The sequence below is a fragment of the Miniopterus natalensis genome, chromosome 9, assembly GCF_054644295.1.
Source record: "Miniopterus natalensis isolate mMinNat1 chromosome 9, mMinNat1.hap1, whole genome shotgun sequence".
NCBI lineage: Eukaryota > Metazoa > Chordata > Mammalia > Chiroptera > Miniopteridae > Miniopterus > Miniopterus natalensis.
The window spans coordinates 70,369,390-70,386,769 of NC_142089.1; the positions used below are offsets into that span (position 1 = coordinate 70,369,390).

General features: G+C 36.6%; 1 protein-coding gene across 1 annotated transcript in view; it reads right to left on the reverse strand.

Annotated features, from left to right (window-relative positions):
- Positions 1-2,486: 2,486 nt before the first annotated feature.
- The window catches only part of TMEM170B (transmembrane protein 170B), a 31,697-nt gene continuing 16,803 nt past the window's right edge, over positions 2,487-17,380 (reverse strand). Inside the window, exons 2-3 of the mRNA XM_016204175.2 lie at positions 15,670-15,840; positions 2,487-4,461 (exon numbers count right to left, since the gene is read on the reverse strand). Coding sequence (XP_016059661.2) covers positions 4,331-4,461; positions 15,670-15,840 — 302 coding nt within the window. The 3' untranslated portion in view covers positions 2,487-4,330. The remainder of the gene's footprint in view (positions 4,462-15,669; positions 15,841-17,380) is intronic.

The following is a 17,380-nucleotide window of genomic DNA, read 5'->3' on the forward strand; positions in this document are numbered from 1 at the left end:
TATTTCTTTTTAAGTAAAAAAACAACCACACACACACACACAGAGAGAGAGAGAGAGAGAGAGAGTAACTAGCAAGGAAGCACCTTGGTTGGTGGAGGAAGGACTTGGTGGACCCCAGCCCCGTTCTGCTCCCCTACAGAGTCTGCACTACGCCCTGAAGCCAACGCCCAGGGAGCAGGAGGAGATGCTTCCCCCGCCCTCAAACAAGACAGGGAGCCGCGTGTGGGAGACTCAATGGATGGCACGCGGACACTCAATGCCTGCGGCTGAAGGAATCCGAGGGAGCAGCAGCATAAGGGACAGGAGTGGATCCCGGCCGCCTCTGCCTTTGCCTCCTTCAGCCAGCAGCAAGCACAGCCTGTAACTTACCCTGCCTGCCTGGCCACTGCCACCACCACCAGCTCCTCAACATGCTCTTCGTAAGTATCTGCCGATTTTAAAAATAAAGAGCTAAAGAGGTAAAGGAAGCAAGGGTGTGAGAGTTTTAATTTTTCCTTCTTAAAATACATGTAAGGAAAATGTGGGAATGAAAGAAAACAGATGAATGTTACAAAACAACGTATTTAATTAGCATTCCAAAATGTAATTTAAAAAATTCTACTATCATTTACTGTCCAACATTTACTGCTTTGCCATTCATTAACAAAAAGTCTACAAGTAACAGGGCCTGGCTTCAAATTTATTCTCTTCACTGTGTCCCAGCAATGGTACCTCAGTTACTAAAACTCCATTTCATGGATTAACTGGGAAAATCAGAATGGGGGGGAACAGGACTTGAACTCTCAACTAGAATCAGAAAGCAAAATATTGTCCCAGTCTTGCTAGGATTTAAAACCATCTTGCTAACTCTTGGTGAACTGGGCCTGGTGAGAGCAGGAATCCTATCTGAATCACCCTTGTACTTTCTACAGGAAATACTTGGTACAGCTTTGTACATAGTACATCCACCAAAAATGTCTAAAAAATTGAGTTAGTTGGTCTGTAAGTGTCTGCTTGGGCATGCTAACATGTCAGCCCCTCACCTTACCTCACCTTAACTGAAGTTCTCTAAAGATCTTCTCCAACAATGTTCTTTGATTTTAAATCACCCCTGCTCCTTACACCACAAATACATGCTAAACAGGGCAGCTCACTTCTTTATTTCTCCCTTAAAGCACAAATAAAACCCTTACACTTTTTAGGGCAGTGAAAATACTAAATGCTGCAAATACTCAATACCTTGGGTAACAAACCATAACACTGCTTGGTAAACATTGAGACCTAACGTAAGGACAATTAAGCTGCAAGCACTGAAAAAGTCTTCATTCAGAGCTTCCCTTATTCAGGACAACCAATGGCATCAGCCCACGGGACAGGTTATCTGCACCTCTGGCATGTAAAGGTTTTAAGCATTATTTGTAGTTCACGTGAGGCCCCTGACTAAACTCTGGCCTATGGAAATTTCTAGCCAGTATGTTAAATAATAATTACTTTGGGCATACAGGAGTCTCTTCTTTGGGGAACTGATTTCACTGTCAGCAATATTTTACTACATATTTTTAAAAAAATAAGGATGTGTAAAGCGCAGAGGATTTCCCTGGTCCTTCCTGCATTTATCACTAAGAAAATTTACTGCTAAACCACGTACATATTTTAAGGAGGTGTAACACACATACATCAATTAGGGCTTTTGTCATATCAAAAACAAGGGTCTCCAGCACTATTAAACCAAGAAAAATCTTCCCAAATTAAAAAATCTCAAACATCCTCAAACCCATTTAAAAGATCATTCATCTGAACAAGTTCTCCACTGGAGCATGGGCGTGTTCACTGAGCAGAAGCTTTCCAGTTAGACTCCATTCACACACAGCAGCTTTGTATATACATATATAATGATATATATGTGTGTGCAGATATGTATCATTAAATGTTTCTTGTCTCTGTAGGAAAACCACTAACTTTTAAAAAATCTCAGCATAGAAACAGCTATTAAGACAATTTCATCACTTCACTATTCAGCTGTATTTCAAAACATCAAAAAAGTGACAGTTGCACAAAATCCCAATGGAAATAGCTGAAAACAGCAAAGAAACCAAAAATTCCCCCACAAGTTAAAAGTGTACACACACACACACAAATTCATAACATAAAGCAACTCGATAATGACATTAGGACACTCTACTAACTAATTATTAACCGTCCAATTGCACTTCCATTCTAGAGTAAAAACAGGAGTTTAAATCTCTTTGGTCCACTCGTTCACATATTTATATGTCCAAGTTATTTTCTGGTTGATTTTGGATTCTGAACCATGTGCTCCATATTACCTTTCCACAATAACTTTCTTAAAGCACAACACAGCCATATGCTAACATTTTCATTTGTACATCTTCAATATGTTATTGGTAATTCCTCTCAACGAATAAAAACACTTTAAATTACTGACAGAACAGCCAAAGTAAAGAAAGAACACTGAATTCAAGTCTAACAGAAACGGAGAAATCAAATTAATTTGTGCCTAAATTTAATTTGGAAAACATCAAAAATAAAAAGAACACATGAAAATAATTTCAGGGTTATACATAATTTAAAATCCATTTTAAGATTTACTTCAAAGAGCTCTAAGAATGCATAGGTGCCAGTTGTTGTTCTTATTGTCTTTAATCAAATTTCCAAACCACAGAATTAGAAAATCCCCCAAATTGGCTTCCCTACTGGTGAAAGTACCACCCCCACCAAGTCCTCACTGTTAAGTAGCTGACTTCTGTTTTTTGGTGAAGGAAAGTGGTGTGGGTAACAAAGGTCTGAAATTTGAATGGGACCCAATAGAAAACTGCTTGTTACCCACTCGGGTTATGAAGTAGTGAGGCTGGAGGGTGCAGGTTGTTTTAATGGATTGTCCTTAACTTCACATTCTCCACAATGGCTCTCCTTTGAATAAGAACATTTATAATTGTACGTCATATACTAAAAAATGTCAGTAAGAGATAATTCAACCAGGTTCTGTTTCCCTTACTTCCTGTACTCTTAAAAACAAGTATATGTTGCCAAAACCTCTTAAAATATTTTATACTAAGGACTTTTTCATTTCTAGTATTATCACATTCTAGCAAACTTAAATAACAGCATAAATCAAGAACTGAACAACTAAATTAATCACTCAAACATATTTCAGTACTGTTTGATACTGAGATGAATTGTCAAATTTCAGAATTTACTAAATTCCCCAATTCTTACTTAGCGAAATTTTGTTACCTCATACCCAAAGTAAGATAGTTTATTAATCTCCCTAGATAACTTACTGTTACTTATCTACAAATGAGGCTTTTTGTTTTCACAGCCTAATTTAGGCCACTCTTTAAATATAGTTAATACTCCAGAATGAAAGATTTCACACTTTGTCAAAAGTCAAGACATATGCACCAAGTGATATCACCCCACTGAAATACAGTTATGAAGATGTTTCCTCTGTGAGATTCATGGCAAAACTTCCTTTAGAGGGGTAAAGAATGCACATGCACTTCAGACTTCTTTTCTAACAAAATTTATAAGAAAAACTTTGAAGTATATTTTTGTGACACACAAACTACAATCAAGGTGTTACCCATTAAGGTTTTAATTCATATCAATGGAACATTTATGTATGAGGGAAACTATTAAAAGTGTTATTTAAGTGGGTGAAAAGGATGCACCCTATAGATCTACTTTGAGTCCTTAAAAGGTTTTAGCTAGTTTTCCATTATGTATAAGTTTCCACATAAATTAAATAACAATAATGCCTAAACATATTAAAGCCCTAAATCCCAGAAACGTTTAACATTAAAAATAATTTATCTCCTAGTAAACGAGTCGGTATTCAGCACTCACACAGGATTTAGCATTACAAAACAAAGTCTCACTACATGACCTGAATTCATGTCAAACATGTTCACAGCACTCGTCTCATCTACAACTACACTTGCAATTGTCACATGACCAATTTATAAAAAAAGAAGAGAGTTTGGCACATATATCAATTCTTCAAAATGTCCCTGTAACTTAAACACAACACTGTTAAAAACGATGATTCAACACCAATGCTAACCTGATTGGCAGCTAAACAAGGTGCTTTTTCTTGAAGTTTCTCATAGTGTACTTCGCCTTGCCTGGGATGGAGGCACGTAAGGTGCAGTGCGGTAGTGCAATCACTTGAACACCAGAGGGCAACCTTTCCACACAGCTCAAGGCCTTATGTTCCGACTGGCTCCTTCCAGGATTCTTGTGTAATTTCATTCCCACTTGCGAACAAAGCCATTTTCAGAGAATCTGTACATCCGTTTCCTATGTGAAGTAAGACATTTCCACAGAAACCTCAAAGTGTGGCGAGGATCCTTGAAAAGGAGATGATCAGTGTCAGTACAGTCTGTCCAACGCCCCATACCAGCGCTTCCAAAGGGGCCATGTTCTTCCCTGCTACTCGGTAAATGCCTGCTACTGCTGCACCTGGACGAGAGGAGGGCGAGAAACGGCACGTCCATTCATTTATAGGGCACTGCATGGCTTTAACTTGAGATCTCTTTTCACTTTATCAGAACAGTTAGTCATTGATCATTCTCATTTAATAAATTTTCTATGGAGGAGTTTCCAGGTGATTGTAAAAAGTTACACTTTACTATATACACATTTATCCACTTAACTGAAAAAGAGGCTTTTCTATTCAACCACAAAATACATATCTATGCTACATGCTGTATGTTCATAAAAAGTAAGTAATTCATAATCTTTCACCTGGGCATTGAACTGGCCATAATTCATCAGCATTTTATAAACATACAACACAATACATTGATAATTATAAATGGTAATACAAAAACTACACAATTGAATGTAACTTTTAAATGATTCAAGAAAATTTAAATGTTAATCATTTTATTTCTTTCAGTAAAAGTATTAATTTTTAAATGTCATATAAAATATTAGAATATTTGACAATTTCACTTCACAGTCTATCATATAAAATTGCTTATTGAGCTTTTAGTAAAGCATACAATTGTAAGGTTATTTGAATACCACTACGGTGGCATCTAATAAAAACGCAAAATGAACTTGGCATCTGTTTTACCAAAAATTTTTAGATAATGTGCACGTCCAAGAATGAGAGTATCACAGTTACAAGGAGCCTCAGAGCCCATCTGACTCAACACTTCACTTTATTAACACAGCAGATAAAATGATGTTGCATCTAAGTGGCTGATTTTAAAAGCACACTTGGAAATCATAAAGGAAGGAACATTTAAATTAGAAAATGCCATCTCACAGATTGAGATGGCCTTAAAATTACTTTTCTAGAAAAAGCTGTCTACATATCCTAGAATGGTCAAATATATAGAAATAAGAAGAGATAAATTATTTGAAGACACTGAATTTACATTTGACAGTGAAATGTATTCATAACATTTAGCTAAGAATTAATTCTGTAGTTCACTGAAAACCTCCCAAATAAAAATTATTGTATTCCTCTGTAAGAGATATACATGGGAAAAGCAAACTATTAATCTAAGCCAAGGGCTTTCATATGCATATTTTAAGATGGAAATTAAATCTATAGTGTACTGACTGCATACTATATATCTTGATAGGAATTTTATAAATATTACCTTATTTAACTGTCATACTGCCCCTGAGTATTATTACCTAATTTAAAGATTTTAAAAAGGAAGTTGAGGGAGGTTCAATTACTAGCCCAAGGAAATACAGTACGTTCAAGAGCTGGAATACCAAAGCAGGTTAGTCTGGCCATCAAGTCCCCAATTATTCTATCATTTCATATTTAGACTAAGTAGAAAAGAGTACAAGGAACTGAGAAAATAATAAAGTAACTGATAATCATTTTAATATTAAATAAAACTCCTAGTGGCACCAACATTTACTCAATCAAGCAACAAGCTTCACTTGTATAATTGGTTATATCCTAGAATTTTAGAGTTAGATGACATTCTTAAAAATTTTAAATATCCCATGCTTTCTCTGTTATCAGATATTATGCTAAAATAAACCCAAGAAAATACTCTGTTTTCTATTTGGATTTACCTAGATTTCCATGACTATCTTCAATTATTAAAACCACAATTTGGTCTCCATATCTCCAGCCCTAAGGTTTCAAAAATGATCCAAGAAATAGAAAATCTAAGCAATTTCTACTAGCTCAGGCTGCCTGGAAAATGGCAAACAAATTTGTCAGTTTAGACATCTCATGCTTATATAAGGTTAAGAGCATGGGTTCTGGAGCTAGACTCATCAATTAAAATCCAAGTCCCACTACTTAGCAGCTGTGTAACACGGCAATCACTTAATCTCTCTGTGCATCACCTCCTCAACTGTAAAATGGGTGGGTGTGAAGATTAAGAGATAATACCTGGAAAGTATTTACAGTGGTGTCTAGTCCTAGTATGTACTCCAAATTGTGGTTAGTAGTTGTGATAAAGTAACTAAAGTTAGTAGTTGTGAAACCGTAAATGATAAAAGTATTTCCAAGCAGTGATTCACTATTCAATAAACGGTTTTAGAACAATTGGTAGTCATTTGGAAGAAGTAAATTTAGATCTCTACTTCATACCATTCCCCCAAAAAAATTTCAGATGGATTAAAGAGCTAAATGTTAAAAACAAAACTATAAATATGAAATTTAAAATATAAGAGACAATGTTTATGATCCTATGATGTCAGCTTAAGACCACTCCCACAAAAAACAGCAAAACCATAGTGGTTTGAATATGAGGTAGACTAGAGAAATACTTGCTGCATTTATAACAAACTAATGATTAGTATCCAGAATACAGACACACAAACACACATATAATAACCAATGCAGCATTTTTTGTAATATAGCACATAAAAACAAAAACAAAAAAGCAAAAAACCCAATGTCTGTCAGTCAGTAATGGCTAAACCATACCATGAAACCTATGCAATTTCAAAAGAAAAATATACATCTATATGAATTAACAAAGGAATAACTTAAAACATCATTTATACAACAAAGAAGATAAAACATAAAACAATATATATGCTCTGCTAGTACATACATACATATGTATGTGTATGTATGTAAATATACATACATGTATGTATGAATGTAATGTAGAAAAAAAAATCTGGAGGACACATTACCAACCTGAAAATAGGATTACATTTGACAAAAGCACTAGTTTAGAAGTGCTAGTCAAAAGAGACCCCTGCCTCATCCATAATGTTTTAAGTTTAACATGAAGAAAACAGTTATATACTATAGAGAGAGAAGTTTCCCTTATATACAGTTTCGCTTGCTGTGGTTTCAGCTACCCACGGTCAACTGTGGTCTGAAAATATTAAATGGAAAATTCCAGAAATAAACAATTCATAGGTCCAGCACCTCCAGACTGCAGGTGCTCTCCTCCCAGCAGTCACTTTAGCCTTCTTGGTTATCAGACCCACTGTCACGGTATCATGATATGTATGTCCAAGTAACCTTTATTTTACTTAATTATGGCCCTAAAGCACAATAGTAGTGCTGGAGTAGATCTACTGAATTGCCAAAGAGAAGAGGTAATCTGCTTCCTTTAAATGAAAAGGTTTGTATGCATAGGAAAAAAAACAGTGTATTTTGGGTTGGGTACTACCCTCAGTTTCAGGCATCCACTGGGGGGGGAGGGGGGTCTTGTAATGTATCTCCCATAGAAAAGGGGTAAACTAATATATTACTTACATAATTAAAATTAGTTTTTTAAAAATCTAACAATTTCCATACCAACTTGCCTAAATTTCCCTACAATTACAAGAAACTCATTTTAAAGGACAGACTATCTTTTAATCCTATTTTCCAAACAAAAATACTTGTATGCAGTGACAAAGTTCACTAAACTCTTGATTTAAATCAGCAGGGAATAGGTATATTTTAACCCAGGGAGTAAATGCTTGCGGAGAAAGAAAAGTTGTCTTAAAAGTCAAATGTTTTCTATGTGACTAAAAGATATGTGCTTACATTTCTTGTTTTATTCCTTTGAAGTTTCAGGATTGGGGCTTAAATACTCTTGGCTCAAGATGGAGGACCTAAGAAATCAGTTTTGGGACATCTTCCACATGGGTTTAGAATTTAACTGGAGGTCAGGAGCCATGGAAAAGCAGCCTAAGCAACGTGAGAAGGGAACAAGAGAAGCGTTTTAAGGAATAGGAGCGAGCACGAAAAGCATTCTACTCACTGTCAGCTACCCAAGTGAGCTGACTCCTTCAACAGCACGTGACTGTCCCGGGAGGGCTGAATGGAGTTCACCTTGGAAGGCCCTGCTGTTGAAGGAAAAGCAACCCAATCAAAGTACTAAATACCCCCCTTTTCTTTATAAGTTTTCAAGGAACAGAGGACAAGAACATAGCGCCTAGAAGGATGAGGGGAAAAAGGGGAATTAAAAAAATAAAGAAGGAAACCCACTGTAAAACTCCCAAGTTTCCACAATACAGGAACAGTTAACAGTGTTGTACAGAAAATAAAACCAATTGCCGTTTTCCTCCCAGTGGATAATCAGCTGGAAACCCACTTGAAGCTATCACTTCCCTCCAAAGAAGTGGGTTTATAAGAGTTCCCATTGCTTTTCTGTATTATTTCGCACCCCAGCACTAATCAGAAACCTGTTCCAGTGAAACTCTTCATTGGAAAGAACTAAAAGAAAATAATTTTGTGTGCCTATTAAATGATTTTGGGAAAAATGCTATTAAGTATTGAGCAGATACGAAAGAATATTTATAAAAATATACATAGATTTTTAAAAAGCATATTGTAAGTATCCATGATCCAATTGAAGAAAAGACCATTATTACCTCCTCTGACGTTCCCATGGGCACCCCCAATCATGTCTCATTCCCTCCCTGGATTTTGTCGTCATTCCTTTGCTTTTCTTCAGTTTTACCACCTGCTTATCTTAATAAGAATATATATCATTTAGTTTATTCAATAAATGAATTTGATATACATTGATACTCTATTCTAGAATTTGGGGCTCAATACAGATGTCTGAAGTTCCCATGTTGTTGTATGTAGCTCTAATTTACACGTTTTCACTGTTGTACAGAACTCCAAGTGTGAATATGCCACAACTTACTTATCCACCCTACTGCCTATGACACTGTTTCTAATCCCTAACAATGGCGAATGCCGCTTCTGTGAACATCCTCACATGACACCTGGGCACACACGTGCAGTCACAAGTTTCTCTATAATACATGGGTAAAGGCAGAACTGCCCAGTCCTATGGTAGGGGCATTTTCAACTTTACTAGAAAATGCCAAATTGTTTTCCAAAGTATTTGTACCAATTTATATTCCAGTTAAAAATCCGTATCCTTATCTTTTGTTTTTTAAATTTTTGTCAATCTGGTGGGTGAGAGGTGTTACCTCTGGTATTCATTTGCATTTTTCTGATAATGTGACTGAAATTTTTTTCACACTAATGACCATTAAGGTTTCTAAATCTATGAAATGCTTGCCAAATCTTTTGTCCATTTTTCAATTGGATTGTCTTTTCCTTAATTCATAGGGTTTTAAAAACACATAGTTTGGATATTAATCTTACACATTTATATAGTTTGTATAGTTAGATCAGGGGTTTGGCAAGCTATACTCACTCGCAGGTCAAATCTGGCCCACCACCTGTGTTTGTACAGCATAGAAGCTAAGGATGATTCTTACATTTTTAAATAGCTGAAAAATACCAAAAGGAATACTACTTCATGATAAATAAAAATTATATAAAATTCAAATTTTAGCATCCATAAATAATGTTTTATTGGCACACAGCCATACTCATTTTTTATACTGAGCTATCTTTGCATACCTAGGATAACATGCATAAGGTTAGTGACCCTGTGCTTTTCTGTTCTTGTGTAGTCTTCATCTTGTTTAGCAACAAGACTACTTTGGCCTTGGTAAATAAGCTGTGCCCCCGGCTTTTACCCTTTCCATTTTCTGCAATAATTTGGGTAAAATAGGAACTAACTGTTTCTCGGAAATTTGGTAGATGCCTGTAAACCCATTTGGGCCTGGAGTTCTGTGGGGAGGAGTCTTTAATACTTCAATTGTTTAAAAATACTTATTATTCCACTAATATTTTCTATTTCTTCTTATGCTAATTTTGATATTTTATATTTAGGAATATATGGATGTTACAAAACTATGCCATTTTAATAATTCTTTATCCTATCTTTATTATTGGATCTATAGCTATTCTTCTATTTTGTTTTATATTTTACTTTTCTGCCTTAAATCATTTATAATTAGATTGCTAGTAATCTATCCATCTTATTAACTTCACAAAGAATCAGTGTTTCTGCTTTGTAATCTTTCGTAAACATGAAAGAATCAAGATCCATGAACAGCTATGTTAACTCTGAAAAAGGAGAGAAATGAGAGGAACCTGGCCCTATCAGATATTAAGAAATATAGGAGAGGGACTGGGGAGGGGGAAGGGGTGGGGTGGAATGGGTCATTGGGGAGAAAAAGGGACATCTGTAATATTTTAAACAAAAATTAAAAAAGAAAAAGAAAGAAAAGAAAGAAAAAGAAAGGGGAGGAAGGGGAGGAAGGGAGGAAGGGAGGAAGGGAGGAAGAGAGAGAGAGAGAGAGAGAAAGAAAGAGAGAGAGAAAGAAAGAGAGAGAGAGAGAAAGAAAGAAGAAGAAAAAGAAAGAAAGAAAGAAAGAAAGAAAGAAAGAAAGAAAGAAAGAAAGAAAGAAAGAAAGAAAGAAAGAAAGAAAGAAAGAAAGAAAGAAAGAAAGAAAGAAAAGGAAGGAAGGAAGGAAGGAAGGAAGGAAGGAAGGAAGGAAGGAAGGAAGGAAGGAAGGAAGGAAGGAAGGAAGGAAGGAAGGAAAGAAAGAAAGAAAGAAAGAAAGAAAGAAAGAAAGAAAGAAAGAAAGAAAGAAAGAAAGAAAGAAAGAAAGAAAGAAAGAAAGAAAGAAAAAGAAAGAAAGAAAGAAAAGAAAAGAAAGAAAGGCACACCTCAGGGATATTGTGGGTTTGGCTCCAGGCTCACATCACAAACACTGGCAGTCCCTTTCATATCCTTTTGCAAGCCATCAAAGTACGTAATAACTAATTTGGATTTTCCCCCCTTTGCCATAGTCCTAATATTAACTCCTTCTTTTCCAATCCACTGCCACTCTAGTTCAGATCCAACCTCAAGTTCAAATTACAGTCACTGACCCTTAATTCCTCTTCCTTCCCTTTCTGCAACAGAGCAAGTATGGCAATAAAGCAAGTCATAACATACAAAACTTAACAGCATTTCTCTATACCAATGAAACTAAACAAGGTAATCAGAAGAGATACCATGCATGACAACCAGAGCATAAAGAGGTTAGGAAATAATCAAAATATAAGACCCTCCTATGGAGAAAAACATTTTAAAACTCTAACAAAAGATACAGAAGCTGATCTGAATAAATAGAGATATATTACGTTTTCTTAGGTGGATTAATTTACTATGCCAGTTCTTCTCATATTACTCATATTAACCTCTACGTTCAATTAAATCCTGCCCAAAATCATTGTTACACTTTTTGAGGAACTCAGTAGGCATTTTAAAAAATTTACATGAAAGAATCAAGATCCATGAACAGCTATGTTAACTCTGAAAAAGAAGAGAAATGAGAGGGACCTGGCCCTATCAGATATTAAGAAATATAGGCACATCTCAGGGATATTGTGGGTTTGGCTCCAGGCTCACATCACAAACACTGGCAGTCCCTTTCATGTCCTTTGCAGGCCATCAAAGTACATAATAACTAATTTGGATTTTCCCCCCTTTGCCATAGTCCTAATATTAACTCCTTCTTTTCCAACCCACTGCCACTCTAGTTCAGATCCAACCTCAAGTTCAAATTACAGTCACTGACCCTTAATTCCTCTTCCTTCCCTTTCTGCAACAGAGCAAGTATGGCAATAATGCAAGTCATAACCTTTTTGCTGGTGGAGGGTTTGCCTTCAACTTGTAAAATAATGCAACATTTGTGAAGCACAGTAAAATGAAGCACAGTAAGATGAGGTCTGCCTGTACTACAAAACCATGGGGATAAAAAACATGGCCTTGCTGAAAGAACAGATAAAAAGACTACCAAATCCGAATAGAGTTCAGAGATGTATCTATTCACTATTAGAACATAATATACAAAAAAGGTGATGCTACAAATCAATGAGGAAATGTATATTTCAGTGGCTGGAGTGGTAAAAACTGGCTTCTTCTATGGGAAGAAAAAAAGGCACCTGGAATCCTATCTAATACCAAACATAAAGGTAGACTTTAGACCAGAGGGCAAATTATGACCTGAATGCCAGATGCCTGTTTTTGTATATAAAGTTTAATTTAAAAAAGCCATGCCTACTCATTTACATATGTCTATGACTGCTTTTCCCTAAAATGGCAAAACTGAATAGTTGTGACAGAGACATCTGGCCTGCAAAGTTTAAAATATTTACTATCTGGCCCTTTTAGAAAATGTTAGCTGACCCCTGCTCTAGATGAAGACCTTAAAATAAAAGGTAAAACTGTAATGTAAACAGAAGACAATATATCATAAAATCTTTTGACCTTGGAATGGGGAAAAATTATTAAATAAAACTCTAAATTATAAACCATAAAATAAAAAAATCTTTAAGCTGATTATGAAGAAATTAAAGATTTCTGCCCAATAAATAACATCATGGATGAAGGTAACTGGTAAGAGACTGAGAAGTTATTTGCAGAATCCCAAACCAACAAGAGGTCAATTTCTCCAGCACATGAGAACACCTGTAAGGAGGATAAAAGAACCCCAAAAGAAAAGCAAGCACTGAATTTAAAGAAGCAACTTGCAGAAAAGGAAATCTAAATATATAATAAGCATAGAGAGAGATGTTCTAATTCATTCAGTAATCAGGGAAATGCAAATTAAACCAACAATGAGGTGTCACTTTATACCTTGCTAAAATTAGACAGCTATGTGTATAATGCCAACTATGGCATTACATAGAAACCCAGTTTTTCCCAATTCTGGTATTAACTATCTGTATTAACTAAAATGAAAAAAAATCACTCTATCCTGGAAATAAAATCTAAGAAGTGGCGTAATATCAGAGACGTATCTATCTTCAGTCAGTATCTTGTTCCACATAGATATCCAAGACCGATTCCTGCACTGAATATAAAGCTATGAGTGCTCTGACACTCATAAATACACTAAGAAAACGGAGTTAAATGTTCACATTGGCTAATTTCCTTAATTCAAATGCTTGCAGGTCAGAAAATTAGCCAGAATAAATCTAAGTGTTTTCTTACTAAGCTGGATATAAACTTTTTACTTGAAAATGTGTCAGACTTATATTTTCAAGAATTTTAAAATATAACATTGCCGTTTCCAAAATCATTGGCTTATTTTATTCTTGACTGAATTGAAAGTAGGTAATATATGTCTAGATATCAATGAGACACATGGAAGTAGAATGACATTTCTTTAAATTTTTAAAACATCTATGCCAATAAATACACATATACCATGACTTCTGAACAAGCTGTTCCTTCTTTCTCCTCTGTTCACTGTTCCAGGATTACCACAGTGGCCCACATCAGCAACAGTGGCAGTCCCTTTCATGCCTCTTTGTTAGCCATCAAACTATACAATAACTAATTTGGATTTTTTCCCCTTTGCCGCAGTGCTAACATTAACTTCTTTTCCAACCCACTGCCACTCTAATTCAGATCCAACCTCAAGTTCGAGTTACAGTCATTGCCTCTTAATTCCTCTTCCTTCCCTTTCTTTCCTCCTTTCTCCGCTCTTCCTCCCTCACTACATCCATCCATCCAGCCAGCCATCCAGCCATCCACTATTTTTGAGTATCTATTATGTTCCAGGTAGTGTTTTATTTTGGGGATATATCAGTGATAAAGACAGAGAAGGTCCCTGTCTTTCAGAGTTTTCTCTTGGTTCCTCACATATATTCTATATTTAGCTATAAAACACATTTTCCCTTGAACTCCTTTGCACCTTGCCAACTCCGCTCAAAAGTATGTTGTTTTGCACACCGTGCAGTACTTTCCCTCTGGCCTTCCAAGGCCCTCTAGGCTCTGGCGCCATTCCACTTTTCCAGCTGAATCTCCTTCACTATGCACATCCTATGTTCAGCTAAACCTGTGCACTTCTTTTAAGCCTTATCTATGGCAAAGTGGATGAGGTACCAGATGATAAAGTTACAGGGGGAATAAATACATCAACAACAAAAGCAAAACCAAAAACCTAATACAACACACACAAAAACAAATAGTAAATGAAGAAAGGAAAAAACAGGCTACTCACCACTTCCCACAACTATTTTACAATTATCTCATCAGTTCCCCAGGAAACACCCAGAGACATGGAAATGGGGCTTTCCTCTCAGGGCAAGGTGTGTCAATCACTCCGGAAAAAGGTGCGGGTGGGACACAAAAGGGGAGGCCTTAGAGCTACAGAAGAAAAGTACCTCCCGTCCTCATATCTCTGGGGCTAAGGACCAACTAGGAAGGAGGAAGTCCTTTCTGGAGAGTCTCCAAACAGATCCAGTGGGAGCAGTGAGCTGCCCCAGACATTTGGAAGTAGGGCAGAAGCAAAGGGAAACATAAGCCTCTATTACTCAGTGGCAATGACAATCAACAGCAGCAGAGAGAAGCAGCCCATTTCTGACACGACCACATTAAGGAAGCAGCTGTGGCACCCTCCAGTCAGAACAAGATGCATCGAAGTTCTGGTTCAACTAGCAGAGCAGAAATCAGAACTAACTCTTTGAACCCCAGGCTAGAGTTGGAGTCTAAGGACAGTGTTATGAGGACAGGGCCAGTCCTGACAGGTGTGTCTCCGCTGGTTGGAGCATAGTCCCATACACCGAAAGGTCGCGCGTTTGATTCCTGGTCAGGGAACATATCGAGGTTGCCGGTTCAATTCCCTAGTTGAGGTACACACAGGAGGCAACCCATCAATGTTTCTCTCTCACATTGATGTTTTCTGTCTCTCTCTCTCTCCCTCTCCCTTCCTCTGTCTAAAAAAAAATCAATAAAAACATATCCTCAGGTAAGGATTTAAAAAAAGAAAGAGGAGAGGAGCAGAGAGAATGAACCTGAGGCCATGCATGAAATACAAGAGCAGCACAGTAGAAAACTTGCAAATAGTTAGAGGACACTCTAAAGTAGCTAATTTCCAGTAGGACAGGGAGATTTGTGCCATAATTTATGTATAAGAAAGAAGAGCAATTTTATTTTGTAGTTACAGGAGGATGACATCAAGGACCTAAGGGATATATTTTCATTCTTTTTTAAGAACAACCATTCTTTTTTAAGAATCACCATCATATTTGTGTTCCTACCTTTCCCCCTTATGAGACAGTGAGCTCCTTTAAAGCAGAAACTACATCCACTGTAAGATAAATTTTCCCAGGAATGGCTTTACCCCTTGCCAAATTTTATAAGTTTTTGCTTTTCCCACAAAATATGAGTCTTCACATAGTAGAAGTACAAAAATGATTTCAATGAATAAATGAACTGATCTTTACCTTCTAGGAGGAGTGCAATTAGTGCTGAAAAATATTCTACATGAAAGATTACATGTTACAGTAGCAATAAGAATAACGTTACCAAAACCGTAAGTACATATAAAATTATGTTCTTAAACAAAACAAAATCAACTTACTAGTGATCAATGCTCCAGTCACAGAAGCCAGAAACCCGACGCTGACGGCAATGATGGAGATTACTCTTCCCTGCCTATGTCTCTGCAGCATCACGAACATCAGCACTCCCGCAGCACCGTGGACAAACAGAGAGGAGAAGAGAGCCCAGAGAAAGATCCAATACCACATCTCTGAAAGGAAAAGCTGTGTTAATCATCCTGTGGAAAAACAGCCTAGAAAATTCAATTGACAAATTGTGAGTGAGTCCCCATGGTTTGGGGAAGGGTAAATGAGGTAACAGATATAAAATGCCTAGCACAGTGCCTGATAGGTAGCAGTACTAACTACATTTTAACAATTACCATCATTGCTAGTGCTTGATGGGAAAATAATTCCCTCCATGACTTCAAAAGGTTAAGGCTACACGATAATTTCCTCCAAACGTCTCCATTATGTAGCCATAATACATCAATTTGTCTAAGATATCTCTAATATATTTTCAAATCTCCTGAAGTGAATTATAAGTTAATTTATTGCTGTTTGATATGTAAATTTCTATTTTCTACACTAAATACCAATGTTGACATTTAAAATCCTACTCCTTAATTCAAATCATTCCAGAAATTAGTCAATGAGCTTATCTTTTAAAATTTTAAGAATTTGAAGCACTTCCCGTCTTGGCTCTCAACTTTATATATACTACTGAGCAGTCAGAACTTTTTATTAAGAATTCTTTGCCTGCGGTTGTTTTAATAGTCCTTACCCAAAGTTCCTCAAGCTCCAATATGCCTCAATGTATCTTCAGTGAGCTACTATTCATTGAAGTTGAGTTTATATAGAGTTAATGAGCATACCTTGCATTGGGTCTCTCTAGCAGTCATTCCCTTTCTTTCTGACAACCAGTCAATCCCTATAGCTCCCATACATATTGCTGGGCCCTCGCACTGGCTCCATTTTCTTGACCATGGTTGTGGTCAGGTATATCAGAGCAGGCCACTGAGCCCAGCCACACCAGTCACCCCTCCCCCTAGGAATTCTGTACTGGGACCAACTGAGCAACTCAGTCTTTGGGTGGCTGAAGCAGAAGGGCTCAGGATTTGTAAAGAGCCATTTCATCGCCATGTGACAAAAGTCACCATACACAATGAAAGAAAAATAGATCCACCAAAGACAAGAGACAACCAAGTCCCATTTTTAGTGATTTCTAAGGCCCTGCCACATTACCATCCTTAGATTCAATCCCAGTTTCCTTGTAATAAAATCCCTCTTTTTATTTAAACTAGTTCAGATAAGGTTTCTGTTACCTATAATTAAAAGAGCTGACTCTAAAATATTTAGATGTCACCTTGAGACTCGTCCTTGGTATACAAACGTTCTATAATACAAAATACCTCATTTGCTATTTGTGCTAATACTCACTCATTGAGTATAAAAGGTAAGTCAATACAAGTCAGAAAATGAAACAAAAATAAATGAATTAAAACTTATTTATTCAAACATCATTAGAGTACAGTTATGCACAGTTGATGAGTATGTAAAATGATGCAGCCACTATGGAAAACCATGTGGTGTTTCCTCAAAAAAAAAAATAATAGAACTACCCATATGATGCAGCTATTCCACTTCTGGGTATATAGCCAAAAGAATTGATAGCAGGATGGTGAAGGGATAATTTGCACACCATGTTCACAGCAGCATTACTCACAAGAGCCAAGAGGTGGAAAGTAACCC